At 60.3% G+C, this 23,084-nt stretch overlaps 2 protein-coding genes across 2 annotated transcripts in view; one reads left to right on the top strand and one right to left on the bottom strand.

Annotated features, from left to right (window-relative positions):
* Positions 1-5,714: 5,714 nt before the first annotated feature.
* SOCS3 (suppressor of cytokine signaling 3) lies at positions 5,715-9,029 on the bottom strand. The gene is made up of 2 exons (XM_037064381.1): positions 8,701-9,029; positions 5,715-8,117 (listed from the first exon to the last, which is right to left on the bottom strand). Exon 2 carries the CDS (start codon positions 8,027-8,029, stop codon positions 7,328-7,330), a length of 702 nt encoding a protein of 233 aa, XP_036920276.1. The 5' UTR covers positions 8,030-8,117; positions 8,701-9,029; the 3' UTR covers positions 5,715-7,327.
* Positions 9,030-21,311: 12,282 nt separating this feature from the next.
* PGS1 (phosphatidylglycerophosphate synthase 1) overlaps positions 21,312-23,084 on the top strand; it is a 30,621-nt gene continuing 28,848 nt past the window's right edge. The window contains exon 1 of the mRNA XM_037064374.1: positions 21,312-21,464. Within this exon, the coding sequence (XP_036920269.1) occupies positions 21,331-21,464 (134 nt within the window). The 5' untranslated portion in view covers positions 21,312-21,330. The remainder of the gene's footprint in view (positions 21,465-23,084) is intronic.

The following is a 23,084-nucleotide window of genomic DNA, read 5'->3' as shown; positions in this document are numbered from 1 at the left end:
TTCTTTGGTACCGCCACCGGTCAGGTGGTTGGCGGGGGCATCTGCCGAGCACACCCCATTTGCTGCATTCTGTGAAAACAAACCAAAGGGGAAGAGCCAGGGCCCGGTGCCACGGAGGCCGTCAGTAAATAGTTGTTGAAGGAATTAATGCCAGTGAGTTTCTCCCTTCAGAGAGTTTCCAGCCCAGCTTGGAGGAAATCAGGGGCAGTAACACTCGGTGGCCAGGTGGTAGTGGATAGTCTATGGAATGTCTTCTGAGGGAAGAGAGGGTTCTAGGACTGTAGAAGTCCAGGAGAGCTTCAGGGAGGAGGCGGGAAAGGGGAGGAAGGGGGAAGGGCTGGCTGGGCAAGCAGGGGAACCCCATCATCGTGACCAGGCTCACCGCTCCAGGGTGAGCACAGGAGTGAGGCAGGCGATGGGCAGGGGAGGAGGCCGCCTGGAGGGAGGGAGTGTGTCTCTGGGATGGGATGCAGTGGGTGGGGAGTTGAGGGAGACCAGCCTCGTGCGTGGGTGAGACCTGGAAGCGTACTGCAACCTGCTTGGAGGAAAGTGCCAAGCGGAGCCGGCGCGGATCCCGTGGGGACGAGCTGCACGTGTGACGTGATGAAAGCAGTATTTTTAGATGATGAACCTGGCCTGGATGTGCCCGATGGGGACATGCTAAACTTCTTGCAGTTCCCCAAAGTGTTTTCCCTTTTCCGGGCCATTTCCCCGTTTCATTCTAATGGCCATTTCCCTGGGCCATTAGAGTGCCCCACTGTCCCACGCCTGCCAAGAGAACACCTGCTGTTTCGCCTCAGCTGGAGAGAGTCACCTCTTCTGAGAAGCCACTGCAGGTCATTCCCCCCCACCCCAGCTGTACCCTGCATGCCGCTTTATTTTTATACCCATTCCTTTTTAGGATACTTCTTGGTTTTCTCGTCTGGTTTCCCGTTCCGGCTGGAAGCCTCCTGGAGCCCAGCAACCTGCAGTGCCAGTCAGCGGCCAGCACAGGGTCCGACCTGCATGGGCACCACCTGGGGCGCTGCCAGTGCACCCTGAAGATGACATTCTAAATGGCGCCCCCTGTGGTTGTGCGATATGGCGCCTCCCCCACCCCTGAGGACCAGGTCCTCATGGTTGGTGCATTACCTTCAATATCCTGTACATTATAGATCCTCCTAAGTAATGTTTTCTGTTTGAAAAGGAGATTTGAGATTTGGGGGAAGGGAGGGGAAAGAGAGGAAATACATTTTCTTGTGTAATGTAAATAAGTAATTTGCATCCTGGGTTTTGGTGGGGGGCGCAGTTTGCTTGTGAATATAACCTTGTTTGTGTACATATGTGTGTATGTATTTATTTTTGAAGTCTAGGTTCCCAGCCTCTTTCTACAGCTGGGTCTGCTGGCCACTATGGGCAACGTTAGTGATGGTAGCATGAGGGCTGCATGGAGCCCGGGCTTCTTTACAGAAGGAGCTGGTGCTGGTGGTGATGGGGGTGCTCTGATTCTCCCTGCCACATGGCTTCCCAGGCCACCCCTGTTGCTTAAGGCCGTGCTGCAATCGGAGAGCTCAGGAGTGGGAAGTCCAGAGTTCTCCCTGCTTCTGGGAACAGCCCCCGGCCCCCGCCCCCTCCCGCTTCCACAGGCAGGCCGCATGACGGCGCGTCAGGCGCAGCGAGGATTTCACAAATGCCTGGCCAGGGCCCAGCACCGCACAGCTGGGAGGGCTCAGCTGCGGGGGGAGGGGCCCTGTCCTCCCCCCAGGCTCCGTCCTCCGGACTGGGAAGGGCTGCACTTGTCCATGCTTGCCGCAGCCCGGGAGATGACCTCGGGCCTTCCCTCCCTGCTGACTTCCCAGCTCCGCTTAGTCAAGGTTCAAGGAGGAAGAGAGGAGGACCCAGGCTTGTCTTCCCCGAAGGCAGCAGTGGTCTGGGAGTCACCTCCTGCGCTGTTGAGTGTTGAGGTTCCTGGACTGTCCCAGGGCTTCTGATTCAGCAGAGCTGGGGTGGGGAGTTGGGCCTCAGTCATCTCACCCACTCCCCTGGGGCCTGCAAGTGTCCCAGTGCCTTCAGGGGCCACGCCGGGAGGGGGTCCGGGCAGGGGAAGGGCTCACAGCCTAAAGAGCCCTGGGTTCTCACCCAGGACTTCCCGCTCTCTCTGACTAGCTTCCAGGCCCTGGGAGAACCGCCTTGTATTTCAGGCCTCAGTTTCTCCACCTCTGAAATGGATGTGTTCTGTCCCGGGGGTAGGGCGATTACCTGTCCTGATTTTCACGTCTGCACCGGAATGGGGCTGGACAAACCAGGACAGGCTGGTCATCCTACCTGAGGGTGGGACGACATTGCCAGTGTGTGATATCCCGGAAATGTGAGTCAAAGTGCACCGTTCGGCACAAACACCAGTCCCCATTTTTGTGTCTATTTACTGTTACTATATCGTCTGTCACTCCCAGGCCATCTCAGGAAAGCAGGGTGGGCAGGGCTTTGTCTTGTTCCACACTCCATCCCCAGACACGCAGGGCGCGTGGATGGTGGACTGAAAGGCAGGGGCTGGGGGCTGCAACAACAGAGTCCCTGGATGCGGGGGTTAGGGAGCTGGGAGGGGCGGCCGCTGCTGGCCCGGAGGGGGAAGCCTGTCTCCCTTGGGACCAGGGAACTTGATCCACTCCCGGCCCGAACGAGTGCGTGCTTTCTGAGCAGCACCCCCCTCGGAAGGGTCAGGGACCCCCAGTGACAAAGGACTCCCTTCCCCCAGGAGCCCGGGCACGCCGGCGCACCCTCTCTGCTCCCTCTCCCGCCCCCCACCCCAGGGAGGCGCGCCTGGCAGCCTCCCGGCTGAATTTCCTGGCACTGGGCTGAGAATAAACAGCCCTCTGCGCCCGTAATCCCGTCGCCATAGTGACCACGCTTTGCGGCGGCGCGGGGGCGGGGCCTCTCCCGCGCGCAGGCTCCGCTGGGCGGTGGCCGCCGCGGAGTCGGCGGCGTCCGTGGCTGTAGTGGCGGCCGCTGGGATCCGGGCCCGGGAGGTGTCCCCGCCGCGGGTCGGCGTGGACACTTTTCGCCCATCTCCGCCAGGGCTGCCGCCATGCCCTGGAAGTGACTCTTCCTGGCGGAGGGCGGCCTTGGAGCGACGCGGCCGCCCGAACGGGAGGGGGAGGGACGCGGCACGGGAAGGTGCTCCCCGGCCTCGGCCCTTCGCACCCTCGGCCTTGGTTTTCCCGGTTTGCTTCTGTGCCCGTTACCCCCCCCACCCCCCGCCTTGCAGGCTCCTGTCTCCGCTTGGCCTCCCTGTGCGGCTGGCTGTCTCTCCCCGCCTCTCTGCCTGGCACCCCGGCGGCGCCCCCTCCCAAACACCGTTACTACTTAAGACTGGTGCGGGCATATTTTCCATCTCCAGCTCCCCTGTCTGGGGCCTCCCTCCCTCCGCAGCAGGAGTTCCCATTCCCGGCTCTAACTCATCAGGAGGCCTACCCCAAAACAGCCCCATTGGAGAGAGGATTGGGCCTCTTGGGGGTGGGTTCTTACAGCGCCAAAAGTAGGTAGGGCACAGGGCCCCGGAGCAGCCTTCTCTCCACTTTCTGTGGGCCAGGGGACCCCAGCCATGCTGTCGCTAACGCCCCTAAGGCATGGGTACCTGCCGAAACCACGGAACTGTCCCCATGCCCTGCAGGACGCTTCTCAGCAAATGTGGGAACCAGGGGCACCCTGCCTCTTGCATCAGGACAGAGAGCCCCCCATTAAGTCCTTCGGAGGAGAGGTGTGAGCACCTGAGAGAATTGGGAGGCACAGAGAGTTGCCGCAGGAGAGTGGGAGCAGGAGGGAGAGGTGAAGGAGCCCTACCTAGCAGACACTCTCAGGGAGGGACTCCTGATCTGCTGTGGCCACTAGCTCGCTCTGGGGGCTGACGCAAGTTGCTTCTCTTCTCTGGGGCTGTTTCCTTGTGTGCAAAATCAGAGGGTTGGCGCAGGCTGTGGACTGAAAATGGAGGGAGACAGAGTGAGAGAAGGGAAGAAGGCTGGAGTAGGCTTGAGGGAAAGGGAGTTAGGGGGCTTCCAGCCTCTCTATTTAGCCAGGGGTCAGGGAGAGCCACTTCCTCTGGGGCCAGAGAAGGCCACTCCCTTCTGTTAGGGTCCCATGAACTCTGGACACCCTGGCTAAACAGCTGCCTTCTGGGCCAGGATGGAGACGTGCTGCGCTCCACTCTGGGTTCTGGGTGCTTTGGGAGGCAGATGGTGTCTGACTGGCAGGCCCGAGGTCGGGGGAGAACCTGCTGGAACTTTCCAGGCTCTCTCACCCTCCCGGGAGGCACTGAGGAGCCGGGCCCCACTGGGACGGGGTGGTGGGGGGTGCTCTGGGAAGGTGACCTTATCAGGGTCTGTGTTCCCAGCTGCAGAAGGGTGGTCTGTCTGGCGTGGTTCCTATACACTCTGCTCAGCAGTGTCACGCCCGGCCTGGCCCTGCCTCATCCCTTTGGGTTACTTTCCTCCAAAGGTCAGGAAAGGGGACAGAAAACGGCTGTTGATTTACTCTCTCGGTTGCCTTTTGGACACTGATTCATGAAGCAGCTTCTCGGGGCCTGGCCTTTGCTTCAGACAGTGGAGGCTCGGAGATGGGGCTCAGCTGGGACTCCAGGACACAGGGACCCTCCAGCTGTTAGGTCCGGGGGTTCAGAGGGGGACAAAGAGCCCTCGCGCTGACACCCCAGAGTGCTGGCCATGAAGTGATGCTGACCCCTTGGTTTCAAAGTGGGTGGCCACCTAAGGGCGACTCTGCGTGCGTACTTAGTGCTTAGGGAGGCAGAGTCCATGGGCTTTGGGAATAAATGCTCCTGGGGTCAGTCCTGCCTTCCCCACATTCCCAAACGGTGTGTCCTTGGGCAGGGTGCTTAACCTCCCTGAACCTGGGTGGCTGTCCCCTGCTGAGTCGACAAATATTTGCTGAGCACTGTTCTAGGCATCCGAAGGGACCAGGCCAAGTCCCTGCTCCCACAGAGGCACGGCTGTGTCTGAGAATAGTGGGGCGATGATACCTGCCCTGTGGGGGTGGCAGGGAAGGTTCATCCAGGGGGCGGTTTCCCTTGCGGGGGGGGGCGAGGGGAGGTGTGAGAGTGACTAGCAAAACAGATGAACATATGGGTGCTCTTGGTGGGAGGTCTGCACCCCATCACCACTCGGACGGGGGCTCCTAGGACTTGGGTGGCAAGTTGGAGGAGTGGGGAGGCCGTGCGCCTGGGAAGGGCCCCACCTGAATGCAGGGTGTGTGTGGGGACTACCCCTCCCCCCACCTCCCATGAACCCAGCTATGCTGGGGTCACAGGTCAACGCCAGGACCCTGTAGTCTGGGCTTTCTCAGATCCTCTCCCCGCCAAGGAGCCAAGCACCTCTAATAGCTCAGAGCCTCTGAAAGCTTTGACCACAGCCCAGCTCACTCCCTGCAAGCCCTTTGAAGCGCTTCCTTCGAACTTGCTTTGCATATTCTGGTCAGATCTGAATCAGACTAGCAGGAATTACCCTCTCGGTACAGTCTAGGTGGCTGCCAGGGCTTGTAAGTGACGTGAAGCCAGGGCAGCAAGGGGGCAGAGCTGCAGAAGGTGGCGCCTCCCTCCCCTCCCCTGGGCGGCGCCGCGGGGGGTGGGGGTGGGGGGTGGAAGAGACCCGACGGGAAAGAGGCTGCAGTCAGCCTTTTCATTAAAAAATAGTGCTCTTTATTATAAATTACTGAAATGTTTCTCTTTGAATATAAATATAAATATGTGCAAAGTTTGACGTGGACTGGTATTCCGTTGAGTTCTTCAAGCATCTCCTAACAGCCTTGAAGGCCTGAGTGGGGGGAGGGGAGAGGGCTGGAGGTGGAATCTTTATAAAAGACAGGGCGATGGAGGCAGATTGTAAACATCATTAAAACACAAAACAAAGTAACAGAAAACAGAAACACCCCAACACACAGCTGCCCGGTCCAGACCAATTCCCGACACAGAAAACTGTGTGTGTGTTTAGTTGCCCCCCACCCAAAAAGACAATTCCAGGCAATCCCATCGCCGATACATTCCTGTAAGGTTTCACTGGTCAGTGCTATTGCAGAGCGGAGGCCTCCGGGGGGGCCGGGGCCCAGGCCTCCCGATGACTCCCTGCATATGCCCCCCACCCAGGTAAGGAGGGAGCGGTGTGCAGGGCCTGGGGGATGCGGGACCTGGTGGCTGTGCTCTGGCCAGAGCCGAGGCACCGTAATGCACCTGCGGCAGCCCAGTACCAACTGGGCTGGCATCCTCCCAGTGCCTGGCGGGAAGGCAGGGTCGTCCCTCTCTGCGCCCACCTCCCACGGTGGGTGGGCGGCCAGCTGCTGGCCCTCTGGGAGCCCCTGGGGCCTCTGCCTGGATTGGCAGAGTGTGTGGCTTCTTGTGTGCCAGTCCCCATCCACGGGACAGGGAGCATTTAAGGCAAATCTCCCAGCCAGACACATGAGGCACAACGGGGAAAATCCTCCATCTTCTCTGGCTGGGGTCAGGGGTCAGAGGTCAGGTGACTCTTCTCCTCCACTCCCCGCCCTCAACCCCCAGGTGCCCTCAACCCCCAGGTACCGGGAGGTAGAGCGGGAGCGAGGGAGGAAGTGACCAGCCTGTCCATCTCCTTTCCAAAGGCCCCTTCCCCCTTAAAACGGGGGAAGGGTCCTGAGCCTCTCGGGCTCTCAAAAGACTCTACGGAACCTGTGTTTCCTGGTGGCTGTCCCAAGGGGGGGGGCAGAATAGTCCCCTTCAGGTCACCCCCTGGCCTTCTCCCAGAACCAGGGGAAATGCACGTGGCCACCCTCCTCACCTGGGCTGGGCGCTGGGAGTGGCTATTTCCTTGGCCAGCCTGCAGCCCTGGGGGCCCTGAGGCACCCTCTCTCCCCCCTTTCCCAGGCCCGAGACTTGCCCAGGGTTAAAGCCATGTTTAAAACCAAATCAAAGAGCAAACAAGTTCCGCTGGAAAGTTCGCGGATCCCCCAGCAGTTCTCACTGGTTCAGCACTCCCACAGCGCCCCTGGTCTGGAGGTGCGCGGGAGGCGAGGAAGCAGAGAGGAGAGGAGAATCAATCCGCCTTAGTCGCTGCCGTGGTCCCTTCGGGCCACCCTGGCTCCTCCCGAGAGTCTGGAGCGGGGGAGGAGCGCTCAGGTGACACTCCCCTTCCCTCAAACACATTCCAAGTCCGCTCTGCCCTTTGCCGCAGGGGGCAGGGCCCGAGGGCGGGGCCTGTCCATCCCCAGGCTCACCCAGAGCCGCAGGACTCTCCGGGCTGGATTCTTGTGCTTCTAGCCGTGTGCCACGGAGGGGAGACCCGGGCCTCGCCCCTCGACCCCTGCCCTTTGCTCTTTAAAGTGGAGCATCGTACTGGCCCAGGAACTCCCGAATGGGCCCGGGCAGCTGGGTGACTTTCTCATAGGAGTCCAGGTGGCCGTTGACGGTCTTCCGACAGAGATGTTGGAGAGTGGCCACGTTGGAGGAGAGGGGCCTGCTCAACACCAGAGGGATCTTCTCGCCCCCCGAGTAGATGTAATAGGCTCTCCTGGGGGCGTTCCCCGGGGGCGGCTGGGCCGGTGGCTGTTCTGGCCCCTCGGAAGTGGGCGAGGAGGAGAGCGAGGAGGAGGGGTCAGTCGGTGGAGAGGGGCAGGAGGGGGTGCCCGGGGGCGGCATGTAGTGATGCACCAGCTTGAGCACGCAGTCGAAGCGGGGCACGGGCTGCGTGCTCCGGGGGTCGCTCTGCAAAGAGAAACTGCCCCCCTCGCACTGGATGCGCAGGTTCTTGGTCCCCGACTGGGTCTTGACGCTGAGCGTGAAGAAGTGGCGCCGGTCCGAGCTGTCGCGGATGAGGAAGGTGCCGGCGGGCTCGGCGCTGAGCAGCAGGTTCGCCTCGCCGCCCGTCACGGCGCTCCAGTAGAAGCCGCTGTCCTGCAGCTTGCGCACTGCGTTCACTACCAGCTGGTACTCGCTCTTGGAGCTGAAGGTCTTGAGGCGCAGGCTGGTGTCCAGGGGGCGGCTCATCCCGGCGGCGGGAAACTTGCTGTGAGTGACCATGGCGCACGGAGCCAGCGTGGATCTGCGCGGGGGCGGCTGCAGCTGCTCGGCGGCCTCCGCACAGCGGCCGCTACCGCATCACGGGGGGCTGGAGGGAAGAAGGTGCGCGCCGCGTGAGTGCCCGGAACCCTCCAGCGCGCCCGGCCCGCCCCTGCTCCCCTGCCTCTGCCGAGCGGCGAGAACACCCACTGCCCTGGAGGTCCCCGCCTGGGCCCTGTTCCTACCCAGGCATCCCGCGGAACCCGTCCAGCCCTCGTCCCCACCGACGGGGGTGCTGCCGGCAGCCCCTTCCCCAGCGCGCGCTGGCAGGGTGCCGAGTGGGAAACTCGGGCGCGGAAGTTGGGTCTCCAGGAGCATGGCCGGGGTGGGGATCAGAGAAGGGCCCCCGGGACGCTTTGGGCGCCGCTCAGTCGGGTGGCTCAGGGCGGTGGGGACAGAGAAAGAAATCCGAGGCATGGGGGGGGGGGGGGTTACGCGGGGGGAGGGCAGGAGAAGCCTGAGAGCCCCAGCCCGGGTATTCCGGGAACCTGGGATTTCCGACTTCCATCCGCTCAGTCTCCTGCCTCGTCCCCTCCCTGCCGGGAAAGACCCGGGAAAGGGAGGGGAAACCGAGAAAAGCTCCCGGGACTAGCAAGGGCCACCCCCCTCCACACCGCGCCCCTCCTTCCTACCTGATTCCAAACTGAAGTCTCCGGCCTTGGGGCTGAGCCTCCTACGGTCCCCAAGGCGAGGCGGCGGCGCGACGGTCAGCGGTGGCCCGCGCTGCGACCAGATGTTGGCGGCGGAGAAGTCCACAAAAGGGGCCCTCGCGCGTGCGTCGCTCGGGCTTGGCCGGGGCGCCCGCCCTGCCCCCTGTGCACCCCCGGGTCGACCGGGCTGGAGAGAGGCGAGGGGCCGCGGGGGAAGCTGCGGCGGGAGGCGTGTGAGCCGGGGTCGCAGCAGTGGCGACGGCAGCGCAGAGAGTCCGACTCGGAGCCGCCGCGGAGGCCGCGCTCCCGGGTATATACGCGGCCGACGCGCCCCGCCCCCCCGATTCCTGGAACTGCGTGGCCGGCCTTCTTGTAATGTTTAGTCACTACTCGCAGCAATGAAAGGCTGCGAGCGAAGGGCGAGGGAGGGGCCGCGGGCCGAGGGCGGGCCGCCGGCCGCGCCAAGGACCGGCAGAGACGCGCGCGGAGACAAAGCGCGACGCTAGCGGCCGGGACGGCCGGCGGGCGCGGCGCCAGCCCTGGCTGCGCGTTCCTGGCAGCGGCCCCTCCCCACCGCGCGCTCCGCCCCCAACTTCTCATTCACACTTTCCCCCCTCCCTTCTAAGAAGGCTAGTTTCTGGCAGAGGCGGGGGTGCAGCCCCGGGAGCGCGGGCAGTTCCAGGAGGCCGATCGGGAGAGGCTCCAGGCTCCCCTTCCCTTCTTCTCGGACCTCGCGGGGACACCCCCTCGCCCCCAACCGGCGCGCCCGAGTCCCGGTCGCAGCCCCAGGAGGCCTCGGCCTGCCGCAAGGGAACTGGGGACACCCCAAAGCCCGGCCGCGAAACTGGGGCGGGATCTGCGAGCTGGAGTGGGTGGGAGCGCGCGGTAGTCCCCTGTGGACGCGTTCCCGAGGCGAGGCTTGGGTCCCAGGGTGGAGGGGACTCGGACCCAAAGGGGACTTTGGGCACGCGTGGCAGCTGTGCGGCCTCAGCCCACGGCCCACTCACTGCCGGTTGCCCTGCCCCTGCTGACAAGGGGGCCGCCTCCTACCTCCAAACACAGACAACAGCCGCTTTCACACGTCTTGGTCTCCAAACCCGCGTGGTGCTGCGACGTGGTCTGGCCGAGGGCTCTTTAGCGACCAGGCTGGCCCGAGGGCGTTTTGGCCGCACCCCGGGGCCCACGTCCGCCAGAGGGCGCCCTGGGGCCTCCTAGGTGGCGAGGGGTTTGGTGCTGCTCCCCAAAGCCCAGGAGGGAAAACCAGAGTCACGCTCCCCGCGCCCCCCCCCCCCCGCCCGCGCCCCCGGGGGAGGCCAGCTCAGGACCTGGGGCCGGCGACCTGATGGGGCACGGAGGAGAAGTCACACCACAGTCTGGACTTAAACGTGAAATTGAAGTCCGGCAGGGGCGAATTTTCAGAAAGTGCTCTCCAGGAGTTGGGCCTGCAGACAGCCGCGTGGCCTAGAGGGAGCCCCCACCCACCTCTGAGTGTGGGCTGTGGTCTCCACCCCCCCCCCGCCCCCGGGTTGGGGTCCTGGGATCCTGTGTGACGGAGGTGAACTGTGCTTGTGGCCACATTGGCGTGGGTGTGGGTGGTCTGCGTGCACCAGGGCCAGCTTTATGAAGGATGGGAGTTTTTAGTCTGTCCCCAGCCAGTGGGGTGGGTGCCGGAGACATCTAAGAGCCAGCTTAAGTGGCATTACAGCGTCACCTCCCAGGACACAGGGTCTGCGGGCTTTGGGCCCTGCCTTCTTCCTGTTGCCACACAACTGGTAAGTCAGGGAAAGAAATAAAAAACGGAGAGAGATGCCTACAACCCCAGCCAGCCTGGGGGTCTAGAATGTGGAGACCTGCCCCTCGTTCTGGGGGAGCCCCTAGGACCACACCTCCTTTGCCAACCTGTCCACCATCTCTCACCCCCGCGGAGGTTGGGGGGACTGTGTGAGATTTGGGCAGGACACCCAGGCTCTCTGAGATTCTGTTTTGCTAGACGCTAAACGGGAATAGTCACCTTTTTTCCCATCAGTCCAAGTGTGCTGGAAATAGAAAGAATTCAGTCCAACTCTGCCGTCCGATTCTATGAGAGCACCTCTGTAAAGGGGGAAATGGGTTTATTCGACCTGTTTCCAGAAAGCGGGGCTTGTCGCAGCTGGCCTCGTGCCGGCCATTGAACTCTGTGGAGGGGTCGGACCCAGTCTTTGCCCTCGAGATGCTCGTGGGCTGCTGCAGTGGACTCTCCTTCTCCCCGAGATCAGGAGGCCATTCTCTGTTCTCATCCATTGATTATTAGGAGGCTGCGCATAACCATACACTTTTGTGCTGAGCCTCACGGGGGACAGGGAAGACTCACAAGGAATAGCCCTTGAGTTAATGGATGAGAGAGTGCTTTGTAAATTACGACGCTCTGACACAAGTCAGGTTCATTCATCCATCCACGAACCCTCACCGAGCGCCTGCCTTTGCCAGGCAGAGTGCTGGGGAGACAGTGCTGGGTGAATCCCGCAGGGGGACAGGCGAGGCAAGGGGCACGGGACTCCCCCCTGCCCCCCGCCAAGTGATGAGTGCCATGAGGAAGGGGCGCATGTGATTTTGATCCCGTGACACTGTCATGGTTCGTTTTGGGGGAGGAGGAGATAGAAGTGTGGGCAGGGGGCGGGAGGTAAAGAAGAAGGAACAGCCCTGGAGCTCCGGGAGTTCCAGGCTAGTTGGAGAGACCCTCTGAGACGGTGAGTCCCAATGCCAACCGTGTGGCACCCACTGCGTTTGCACTCAGGAGGCTGGGCTGTGGTCCCGGCTGCACTGCCCAGCAGCTGTCTTGCTTTTGGCACGTACTCCCGCAGCTGTGCCTCGATTTCCATACCTGTGAGATGGGCTGACGGCAGTACCTACCTGATCCAGTGTTCGTGAGGACTAGAGGAACGGATGCATGCAGCATGATTAGAACAGTTCCTTGCACGTGTTAAGTGACCCGTGCATGCTAGCTAGACTTACTGGGAAGGCCGAGGGAAGGTTCTGTGGAACGAGCAGGGCTGGGGCTGCTGGGGGTGGGCGTGGCCATGAAAGGCGTGTTGTTTGGGAGACGTATTTATCTTCCGGGTCTTGGCCTGTTTGCGTTCTTCCGGGTGGAATTATCCTCCGCGTTTTGGCTGATTTCTACTTGCCCTTTGAGATTTGGCCCTTACGCCGTGGCCGGTGTGGCTCAGTTGGTGGGAGCGCCGCCCGCAGGAAGGTCACAGGTTCGATCCCTGGTCACAGCACAGGCCTGGGTTTGTACGAGAGGCAACTGATCTATGTTTCTCTCTCATATCCATGCTCTCTCTCCCTCCCTTCCCCCCTCTCTAAAAATCAATAAGCATGTCCTCGGGTGAGGATAAAAAAATAAAATAATAACATAAAAGTTTTAAAAATTATGAATAAAAAAAGGATTTGGCACTTATGACTCTGAACTTCCAGGGTAGCTCCTTGTGCCTTAACCAACACGATCTGACGCCGTGTCCCGTGCAGAGTTTCTCTCGGTAAGCCTTGAACTTGGTTCGCAGAAAGTGCTCATGGGGCCCACACCTGCGGGGGCGGGCTTATTAACAACGATGTTTTCCACCGTGCCTTCCCCTGGAGTAGCTTGTGGCTTCTCCCTCCTTGCAGGGCTCAGTGAGTATGTGGATTGGTAGAGATTAGCAGGCCAGCTCGGACCCACTTCCGGGCAAGACAGATGCCCAAACCAGAGCAGGTCATCTGTCTCCCGCCGTCCCCGTCTGCTGGGGGCTGGGAGGGAGACAGCATCCTCCAGGTCTGGCCCCTTGGCCCTTCTCTGCCATGTTCCTGATGCGGGGACTTGGGAGGCCCCCACCTTTTCCGAGTCTCTCCCTTTGCAGAATTTCTATGAAGTCAGAATCCCATTTCCAGGCAAAGGAGCTTGCTCATAAAGATAACAAAGATTCATTCTCGATGGAGGGGAAGTACGCCGTGGTTTCAGCTGCCTGCGGGACTCCACTTACTCATGGTGTGTGACGGACCATGAGCTCTTCCCCAAACCTCAGTGATGGGAAGCTGGGTACCCCGGGCCGGTCAGGGGAAGCTATGCACAACTTGGTGAATTAAGATCCCATTCTTGCAGGAATGGTCTCCTGTCCTCCAGCCAGGCCCGGGGGTGGATGCTAAGGTCACCACTGTTTGGTGGCTGCGTGTGTGCCCCGCCAGATAGGTTGGGAGACCGTGCTTCAGAGTTGCCTGAGTTGCCTGACCGCAGAGTTGCCTGAGGCCCCCAAGGTGGGCTTTCTTTGGCACCAGGCGCAGCCCTGGTTTGACTGCCCAGGGGCCTGACATCCCTAACTTCACAGCGATTGTGCCGGTTAGCTGGCAAGTCCTGGAGACAGCGATGGAGAAACAATCTGGTTTCTTCTCTCCAGAGCTTCTCCTGCAGCGATGGGGGTGAGAGGGGAGGCACTGGAGGGAGGCAGGAAAGCCCCTCTCCCCTGCCCTGTCTCTCCGGGCCCATGGGGAGGCGATACTGGGGGCTGAGCCTCGCCTGACCTCATGGAAGCCTGGCCCCTTGCGGCCCCAGTGCGGAGCTCTCAGCCGAAGCCCCTGCTCAGCGGGCCTGATGGCGGGGACCTGCCTCCCTGGCGGCAGCTGTGGCAAAGGTGACGGTTGCAGGGCAGGAGCAGATGTTTGCGCGGAGAGGTCACAGAGCAGGTTGACCCCAATCTGTCTCTTTCCTGCTTCGGACAATCCCTGCAGGAGGCAGGAGGCAGGAGTCGGTGGCCAGACCGGGACAATGGCTTACCACCAGGAAGCGGCATTCCAGTTTGCTGGCCTTTGTTCCGCCCCGAGGGGCCGCTGAGCTAATGAAAAGGTTTGCGGCTCGGAAGTCCTTGTAGTGGAAGAGTTCTTTCAAGCCTGACATTCCAGGCCCAGCCGGCCTCTGGCATTTCCCAGAAAAAGTGCCCAGGGAGGGGAGAGAAAACAGTCTGCCAGCCCCTCAGCCCCCCACCCACTCTGCCCGCTCAGATTCCTCTTCCCTCTGGGGTTGGGCTGGGCCTGAGCTCTCAACCCTGGTCCTGGGGGACCCATTCTTCCACCCACAGCGGGTCTGGGGGCTCCTGGGGGCCGTTCTAGGAGGGTGCCGAGACTGCGAAGTGTGTGGGGTGCAGAGAGGAGGGGAGTTTCTTCCCACTGGCTCTGGGAGGAATTCACATCTGGTCCAACTCTTGAACTGGCGGGTAGAGGAAGAAGGTTGTTAGCTTCCAGCCGGCCATCTCCCCTCACCCCAAACCCACAAACGCAGCTCTCGTAGGGCCGGGTTGGGGAGGTCTCCGTCTGCCCTGAAGCGGCGCTGTGCCCGCGCCCGCGCCCGCCCGGGAACAGACACCGGGTAGCGGGCAGTTCTGGGAAGCAAGGCTGTGGTGAACCATCTGGGCTGCGATGGAAATGAGGTCTGGCCGGGTGCCCGGAGCTAAAGTGCTGGTGCCCAGGAGAAGGGGAGCCCAGGACGGGGCGAGGAGTGTGGCTGGCTCCAGGGAGCCGTGCTCTGGGGCCCAGGCGCCGTCGGAGAGTCGGGGCTGGTGTGGCTGTCTCGCTTGCCCTACAGCAACCAAATGGGCTCGGTGTGGCCTCAAGACCGCTGGGAGCCCCCCGCCCTGGGGCTCCTGGATTAGGTGCTGCTCCACACCTCCCCCGGGTGGGCCTTTAGCACCTGCACGGACCTCCACAGGCACGCTCAGACTTCCTGCCGGGCGGCCTCTCCACAGGGCCCCCTGAGTCCTCCCACCCCATCTTCCAGGGGTGTGGCACCCCTAGGAATGTCCCTGGCTCCTCCGCCCCGCGGAGCACGCCTTGGCACTAACTTTTGTCACCAAACTATTCGGGCAAGTTCCAAAGGAGAATTCTATTCTGTCTCTCTGGTCCCCAGTCAGCCACAATGGCAGGGAAGGGGGTCGGAAGAGGCGGGGAGGTGGGCGGTACCGTGAGGAACAGAGGAGAGATTCCGGCCGGGGCAGAGGGTGGCTCTCCCAGGCCGCACTCGCCAGCCTTGCCCTGGTGCAGTTCAGACTTCCTGGGCCCAGGCTGAGGGGGCACCGTCCTTTGTAAAGCAAATGCTGCTGCCATCCAGATTCCGGGTGGGCAGGTGGACCCACTCCCAGTCTTTCTTTCTTTCTTTTTGCACGCACAGGCTTCTCATCCAAGTCCTGCTGTTATAAGGAGAAGGGGCGGGGGAGACTTCCACAAAGAGATCATTGGGTTGATTTCCATCTATCTTCCTCTCTGGGCACAGGACTGACTCGTGGGCAGATCAGGCGCCCATGGCTGCCCGTGCCAGAGAGGTGAGAACCGTGGAACCGGTGAGGACAGCCGGGTGGGCTGATCCATGGGTCTAGGTGTTAGTGGAGCCACTTGAAATGCCATGGGGCGAGGGACCTGTCAGGACTGGGCCCTGCTCGGTGGAGGGCTGGGTCTTCGGAGGAGCAAGACCAGCATGCCTCAGGTATCGCAGGTAGGGCGCCCTTAGGCCGGGCTGTGCGCACTCCTCACTGGCGGGTAACGGAGCGCCGTGGTGTGATTCCAGGCTGGCACACCTGCGGGATCCAGGTGAGCCTGGAGAGCTAGGAGGGTCCCGTGCGCGGGAGTTGGGGAGCCTCCTGGGTTACCTGCAGCCTCTCAGGGACTCGGGGGCCGGGCCAGGGGCCAGCTCTGGGCCCCCAGCTCCTCCCACCTCCTGGACTTCCTAGGGACCCATCGGTGTCTTTGATGGGGGTGCAAACGGTTGACTGAGGGCAGAAGCGTAGGCACTGGGCCCCCAGGCCTGGAGCGAGCCTCCACCTTACACCCAACAGTTGCCAGGGAGTCCATTGTCACCCGGCCTCCCTAGTCAACGCTTGTTTCTGCAAGATTTATTTTACAAAACCATTCCTTCCTTCTTTCCTTCCTTCCTTCCTGCCTCTCTCCCTCCCTTCCTTTAAGAGGTGAGTGTGGAGCAACTACTAGGAGTCAGAGACCAAGCTGGGTGTCTGGCGTCGATGCGTCTGGGCGCTCACGCCGCGTGGATTCTTTTCAGAAGGACAAGACGCCATCAGAGTTGATGTCTCAATTAGTTAATTTCTGCTGCACTGAGTGCCATGAAGTTGGGGAGCGGAGTTGCCTTCCCAGGTCTCCCTGCCTGCAGGTGCCTGGAGGGAGCAGAGCCTGGCCTTGGGGGGCGGGGTGGAAGGGCTCACGCCACCAGCTCCAGGGCCCCTGCTTGGCCACCTCGGGCCTTTGCCACTGGCCACTCCTGCTTCCCACCCACTGAAGGCCTCAGCTGCCTGCTGCCAAAGTCAACCCGAGGGGGCGGCAAGCGGAGAAAAGGAGCACTCTATTCGCTTCCCCCGCGTGGGAGGTGGGTCGGGCACGTTCTCTGACTGAGGGAACTTTGGAAACTTAAAATGCACTTTACAAACAGGCAATGGAGCCCCTCGGTTCGACACCCAAGAGGTACAGACAGATGACCTCCTGTTGTCCCCCTGTCCCCCTGTGGTACCAGAGACACATCTTCACAGAACAAAAGGGGGGTACAAAGTGTCGGGCCATGGACCAGAGACACATTGTTGGCCTGTTGTTGGAGAGGACAGTTAAACATCTGGAAATTGCGCATCCACCTCGGAACTGGGGGCTTTCTTTGGAAAAATCACATAATCCGGCATCAGTGGACCTTTGTTCCGGCTGCTTGCTCTCCTTGGGCCTCGAGATGGGCAGAGGGCCCAGGATGACGGTCCCCGCCCCCACGCACCTCCCCTCTCTTTCAGGAGCTTCGGGCAGCTCTCTGCAATGTACCTCCTCCCACCCGCCTTTCTCTAGTCTAAAGGGCCCAGAGGCAATTGTCCGAGGGGACTTTATCTTGTCTCCTAAACTCCAGGAAACCGGAAATACAGTGAGCCTGTGCCTGCCCGTCTGGAACCTCTTCTTCCACCTGCCGGGTCTGGTCTGTTTGGGCCTCCTCTCCAGCAAGACCCATGCTGCCCAGGGTTCAGGTGCTAGCTAGCCCAAGGTCATGCTTAGCCTCTTGATTCAATGCACAGTGAGGGCTAGACGAGGGGGGGGGGAAGTTCTACCTGGGAACCCCCCAGCCCCTGGCCTCAGCCACCCAATTGAGCCCCAGGGAGCTGGGATTCCCTGGGCCCTAAGTGGCCACAGGCATCGGCGATTCCCCGTGCTGGGCCGCCGGAGCCCGGGGAGGGCCTGCAGCTCCTCGCCGGGGTGGCGCTGGCTGCCTGCCACGCCACAAGAGGCTGAGCTCCCCCTGACGATGAGAGGCGCGTTCATCTCGCACCGGGACCGAAGCAAACCCGCATGCCCTGCCTGGGCAGCGTTTCCAGAAATCTGGGCTCTGGCTTCTGGTCAATGAAATGCCACATGGCCTTGGGCCTTGGTGTGGCCAGGGAGCCCTTGTGCAATAGGTGTTTCGTGTTGCAGATGACAAGATTTTCGACCTTGAAAAGGCAATGTGGACCCCCCCCCCCCGCCCCGGCCCCCGCCCCGCTGCCCCTGCCACGGGAGTGGTTGCTGATTTGAGCTGCAGCATTTGGCAAGTTCGTTCTCTACAACCTTCAGCTCCTCCGGGCCTCCCAGGGCTCCCGCCGACTCAGGGCCCCGGTGCTGGAAGGCCTCATGTCTCCCAGTTTTAGGGCCATTCAGGGAAAAGCTGTTTTCTAAAGCAAAGGGTGACAAATGACGGTGCACGAGCTGGCGTACTGTTTTTGTAAATAAAGTTTTATTGGAAACATGGCCGCATGCATTTATATTGCTTGAGGCCGCTTTGGATCCGGAGTTGAGTAATTGCCATCTGGCCCACAAAGTGTAGAATATTTACTCCTGGGCCTTTTAAGAAAACATTGGCCAAGCCCTTCTCTGAGGCAACTGGAGGCTGCCTTATGCCAGGGAGGGCCGGGGTCAGATCTTAGTTTTTTGTTTTTAAGATTTTATTTATTTATTTTTAGAGATAGTGGAAGGAAGGGAGAAGGAGAGGGAGAGAAACACTGACGTTGGAGAGAAACACCAATTGGCTGTCACAAGCCCCCAACCAGGGGGTCTGGCCCAGGCATGTGCCCAGACTGGGAATCAAACCAGAGACCTTTTGATTCACAGTCCGCGCTCGACCCACTGAGCCACACCAGCCAGGGCCAGGTCTTAGTTTTAGGGAAAGGGTGTCAAGGACTGAAAAGATCAGAGTAACAGCTCAGTGGGGAAAATAGATGCCAGGAAATGAAGGCAGGAAAAGGGCCTGTGGCCTGAGGGAGACCTGGGGCTCAGGTGAGTCAGCCCTGAAAGGTGGGCCCGCACTGCCAGGTTTGCCGCCGGTCTGTGCAGCAGGTCCCTAAACCCCCAGGAGGCCGAGTCCCACTGTCTCCCCCAGCCCCCACCCCGGGGTGGAAAAGCACAGAGGGCCGTTTGCTTCTGCGGCCTGGAGGCTCTGGAGTGGCCACCTTCCGCAGCAGGCGCCCGTGCGTTAGTTAGGCCTGGGTCGGCGGAGTCACCTCCCGTGCCAGGTCCTGTTCTGGGCACTCAGGGGACACAAGGCTCTAAGGGCCCGTGTTGGGGGTGGGTAGGAGACAAAACACAACAATCAACCAGTGAATAGGGGTGGATCACAGGGAGTGGTGGGAAGAAAATAAAATCGTGAATTCGTGTTTTGGGGCCCAGGAGGCATTTCTAGGGGAAGGCCAGAGCTTGGAGGATGAAAGGAACTGGGGGGAGACACTTGTCAGCACAGGGGACAGCGGGCCCAAAGATCCCAAGGTGGCCACCCGTGTGGGCAGTTTCGGGGGGCAGAGGAAGGCTGGGGTGGTGAGGTCAGGCAGTGACCCCCCGGGGTCACTCCGGATCCAACAAGGAGAGCGTGCTGCTCAGGGGGAGCTGGTTGCCCCCCACCCCAGGCAACCTGACAGGAAACTGTCCCATGCTGAGGCAGGGCTGGGCAGCCCAGCCTCCGCCTCCGGCTTGAGTGTGCTAGCAACCCTTTGTCTGAGAGAGACCCTCGCTCACAAAGCGAGCTCGGACGGGAGGCCCTTCCCTGTGCACGGGGCAGGGAAGATCCCAGAGTGCAGGGGGGCGGGGGGTGAGTCACAGACAGCGGGGACAGGCCTTCTGCTCAGGATGTCCGGGCATTTCCTGCCGGGAGGCCAGCTCTGCTATCAGGGGCAGCAGCCCACCAGTCCCTGACGTCAACGCTCCTTCCAGAGAATAGGTTTCCTTTTCCGTCTGGGAAGACACGATTTCTGTCATCTATCCATGGACCCCCTCATTCGAACCCTGGCACCTCCTGTTTGGGAAGAAGCGAGTGGACTAACGAGAAGGCGGTGGGTGAGGGGGACTCAGCTGATGTGCTTCCGAGGCTCGCCGGGGCCTTGGAGGACAGATGCTTCCTCCAAGGTCATCAGGTGTGACCAGAGATCCCTCAGCAGCCATGGTCGGGTGCGCCCAGACTGTCTGCGCCCCCAGCAGCTTGGGGGGCTCCCAGGCTGACTTTCTGGGGCATGTGCCTTCTCTGAGCAGGCCCTGTCTGCTCTACCTGGTCTCACCAACTGCCCCCGAGAAAGATGGTGCCCCCTGGAGAAGAGTGTTTGTGGTTTTATCATGTAAATGTCGCCATTGGAAAAAAATTGCCCAACCTCTGAAAACCATCATTCAAAATTTTTGCAATCTCTAAATGTGCGTGTTCTGGGGCAAAGTTGTGGTTGCTTCACTCTGGTTGCCGCGGTGACAGTTTCAGCCGTCAAGGCCGGAGGCTCCCAGTGGGTGTGGGTCAGCAGGCACTGGATGCAGACCCTGAATGTAAGCCTCCCAAACAATGCTGTTGACCTCAGGGCGTGTTACTAGAACTTACGGGAGATGGGAAGTTCCCAGTGGGTCAGAACCACGGTGTTTGTCTCACTTAATTCGTCACCCAGCAAAGCACCATGTGCCAAGAGGCAGGGGGGTGGGGGTGGGGGTGGCTCTTTTCTGGATAGGCAGGGGGCTTCGGTGGCCTGGGAGGCGCTCGCCATTTCGCGCCCGCGGCACAGCCGTGCAGCAGCGCCGCTCTGCAGCCTCCCCGTGGGGCGCTGTGCAGACCTGGAGCCGTGAAACGGATGGTCTCATTCCAGTTACTGGAAGTTAGGAAATTTGATGATTCACCACTTCTAACTTGGAATAGTTGAATCAAATTCCATCTTCTATTTGTGAAGCTATCTCATCTTAATGGAAACATTAAAATCAATCTGAAATGCTTGTTGGTTGTAAACGGTTGGGAGATTCTTGAATAGCACCGAACAACCCGTGTTACCGTTTTGGTGTCTTCCCGTCTGCCTGTGTGCACACTCCGTTTTCAATTTTTAATGAAATAAGATAAGCTTTATACGAACGACTCTTTGGTGATTTGGGTTTACACTTCATGTCAGTAAACGTTCTTCTAGAACGAACATTCTTTTTTGGTTGTTCGTTTCTTCCCCATTGTTTTGTTAGAACAAACATTCTTCAAGGACTTGATTTGTTTAATGGCTACATGGTTTTGCAACCTAGTGACCTCCCATTACTTACTTAACCAAATCCCCCACTGTTGGTTGCATTCACATATTTGTTTTTTCAAATTGTAAGACAAAGTTTATTTATAAAGTTACAAAGGCAGTAGATTGCAGTGAGCCAGGTGGGCTGCCTAGGCGGAGGAAATGAGTTATGGAAGCAAAAACAGGGCCCTTGGAGTTTAGGAGAGGGAAGGGCCAAGGGGATGTGCCTGGGGGTGGAGTGGGGACGGGAAGGCTCGGGCGTCCACATTTCTGAGCTCAAGAACAAATGCTGAGATGAACATTATTTGGAGGAACCTGTCCCTGCTTTGCTTGGGATAAGTTGGTGGAAGTGGAATTCGGGATATTTTGTATTCGGTGTGTCTGCATCCTTTTAACCTCGAAACACAGCCCCCCCCCCGCCCCCCGCAGTACGTAGGAAATGACTATCTCCTCTGGTTTTTCCAGTTTCCACAGCCCAGCCCACGTGGGGCTCCCGGGGAGCCGCACGCTACGGACCAGAGCTACCTTTCCCGCCTCAGAATCCTGCGACATTCTCCTTTTACACAATTGGCTGCCAAATGTCCCTTGGGCTGCAAGGATGAGCTCCCTCGGCTTATCTAGCCAGAGACCCGTCCCTTCCGGGGCGGGGGCTGGTGACAGCAGGTGTCTCGTCGCGGGGGGCTGCAGGCAGCGGGACTCACAAGGTGAAAATGGGGTTTTCCGTGCTTAGTGCGGAAAGCGCGTCAGCAGTAACCCAGTTTTGCACAGTCTAACCTACACCTCAGGGTGGGGAGGTGGGGCTCGGCCGCAGGTTCAGCCGAACGGGATCTCAGGGACTGCAAGGTAAGGTCCCCACTTATCGATGCGGAGTCAGGGGGATGCCGGCGACTGCGTACGGGCGCGCAGCACACCTGGGACCGCCCACCCCCCCCCCGCCCGCCCCGCCGCGCCCCGCCGCGCCCCGCCGCGCCCCCAGACGGGAAACCGAGGCTGCCGGGACCCGCCTCCCGGCCGCGGTCCCGGCGCGCGCCGCCCCGTGTCGGCGCGCGTCGATGTCAATAAAGTTCTTGCGCGCCGGAAGCGGAAGCGACGAGTCTCCATGGCGGCGGCGGTGGCCCGGCCGGTGTTCTGGAGGCGGCTGCTCGGCCTCCTGCCTGGCCGGCCGGGGCTGGCCGCGCTCCTGGGGCGCCTGTCCGACCGCCTCGGCAGGAACCGGGACCGCCGGCGCAGGAGGTGAGAGGGGCGGCGGAGGTGCGCGCGACCGCCACCGCCCGCCGGGCCGCCCGCGGCGTCGCGGCGAGGCCGGTGTGTCCGCGCCCCGGCCTGCCACTCCAGCTCGCCGCCCCGGCTCCCCCATGGCCTATCCCGGGGCCCGGGCCCCTCTGCCCTGCCTGCGCCCCGCGGAGCGCGGAGGCGAGCCGGCCGCCGGCCGCCGGCCGCGTACACGTGCGCGGAGGGTTTGTGTGCGCGCTCTGGGAGGGGGTGTGGCCGTCTCGTTTCGAGGACGGTTCGGGCTCGGAGGGGTCTTTTCCTTGAGCAACCCAGGCCGCGCGGTGACGCCGCGGCGTGAATCAGCCCTGCTGGGATTGTGTACACGCGGCATTTCTCACATCCCGCCAGCGAGGGCTGTGAAGCAATCCTGAGTCAGTGCCACTCAGGCCGGGGCAGAGGGAACACTCGAACCCCCTTCTCCACGAGCTTTCCGAAGGGCCTTCGTTCAGGAAAAGTACTGAAGTGGGTTATGTAAACGGTGAAGTAGGCTTGGGAGCAGTGTGTTCGGGCAGTGGTCTTCCAAAGCAAACATTTGCCAAGAATGTGGCGAAGTAAGAGGCCTGCTGCTATCGTTGAGATTTAAAAAAAATTCTCTTGTGTTCATATGCTTTTTAAAAAATATTTTATTTATTTATTTATTTTTTAGAGAGAGGGGACGGGAAGGAGAAAGTGGGAGAGAAACATCAATGCGTGGTTGCTTCTCACCTGTCCCCCACTGGGGACCTGGCCCGCAACCCAGCCATGTGCCCTGGCTGGGAATTGAACTGGCGACCCTTTGCTTCACAGCAAAGGCCCATGCTCAATCCACTGAGCTACACCAGCCAGGGCTCATATGCTTTTTAAAAAAAATTAAATTCTAATATTACTCTTGATCCTTGGTGTGTGTGTGTGTGTGGGGGGGGGTTATCTTTGCAGTGTACCCTTTAATACAGTTTGCATTGTCTCAGATTTGTATCCGTGGCTGCTGTGTGAGGTTTGACGCCCCCAGCCTTGGGTACCGCCACTTGTAGTCCCGTCTGCTTGCTGATTCTAGGTAGGGAGAGGAACTTGCTTCATAGTGGATGATGGCAAAAACGCTTGATTAGGGGAACTTCCAGGTGACAGTGGAGCTCTTGGAAGCCTGCTGATCAGAAAGGTTTTAGATTCACGGTAGTGTACCCAGAGGGAGTGGGGGTGGCCTCTCCGTTTTCTGTAACTGGCTCTGAGCAAAGACCAGTCCGTTGCAGTGGGGAGTGAAGTCAGATGACTTCTATGCCCTAGCCTCGAGCTACTGAGAAATTTGGTTTAAAGTTTCAAGATTTGTTCTCTCCTGGAAAATGTTCAGGTGATTTTGTCATTTCCCTGTATGTGTTTAAACTGCGTGGAAAGCATTATTAATCATTGTTAACGTTGGAATTGATTGCTAAAGGGTGTTGGGCAATCTCCACAAGTTCTTCTAAAACAGACATTTCTCGGGTGGTTTTCTTTGGGGGGCACATTGTGGCAGCAGGGGTAGTCTGAGCTGATGCCCCGAAGTGCTTTTTGTGGGTAGTGGCAGTGGGTGCAGCGTCCTCGGCCCCGTGTTTCCTTTTAAGGAAGTGG

Source organism: Sturnira hondurensis, unplaced genomic scaffold (genome assembly GCF_014824575.4).
Source record: "Sturnira hondurensis isolate 20B ecotype Veracruz unplaced genomic scaffold, ASM1482457v3 Scaffold0001221, whole genome shotgun sequence".
Classification (NCBI taxonomy): domain Eukaryota; kingdom Metazoa; phylum Chordata; class Mammalia; order Chiroptera; family Phyllostomidae; genus Sturnira; species Sturnira hondurensis.
This window is presented reverse-complemented; position numbering and strand designations above follow the sequence as displayed.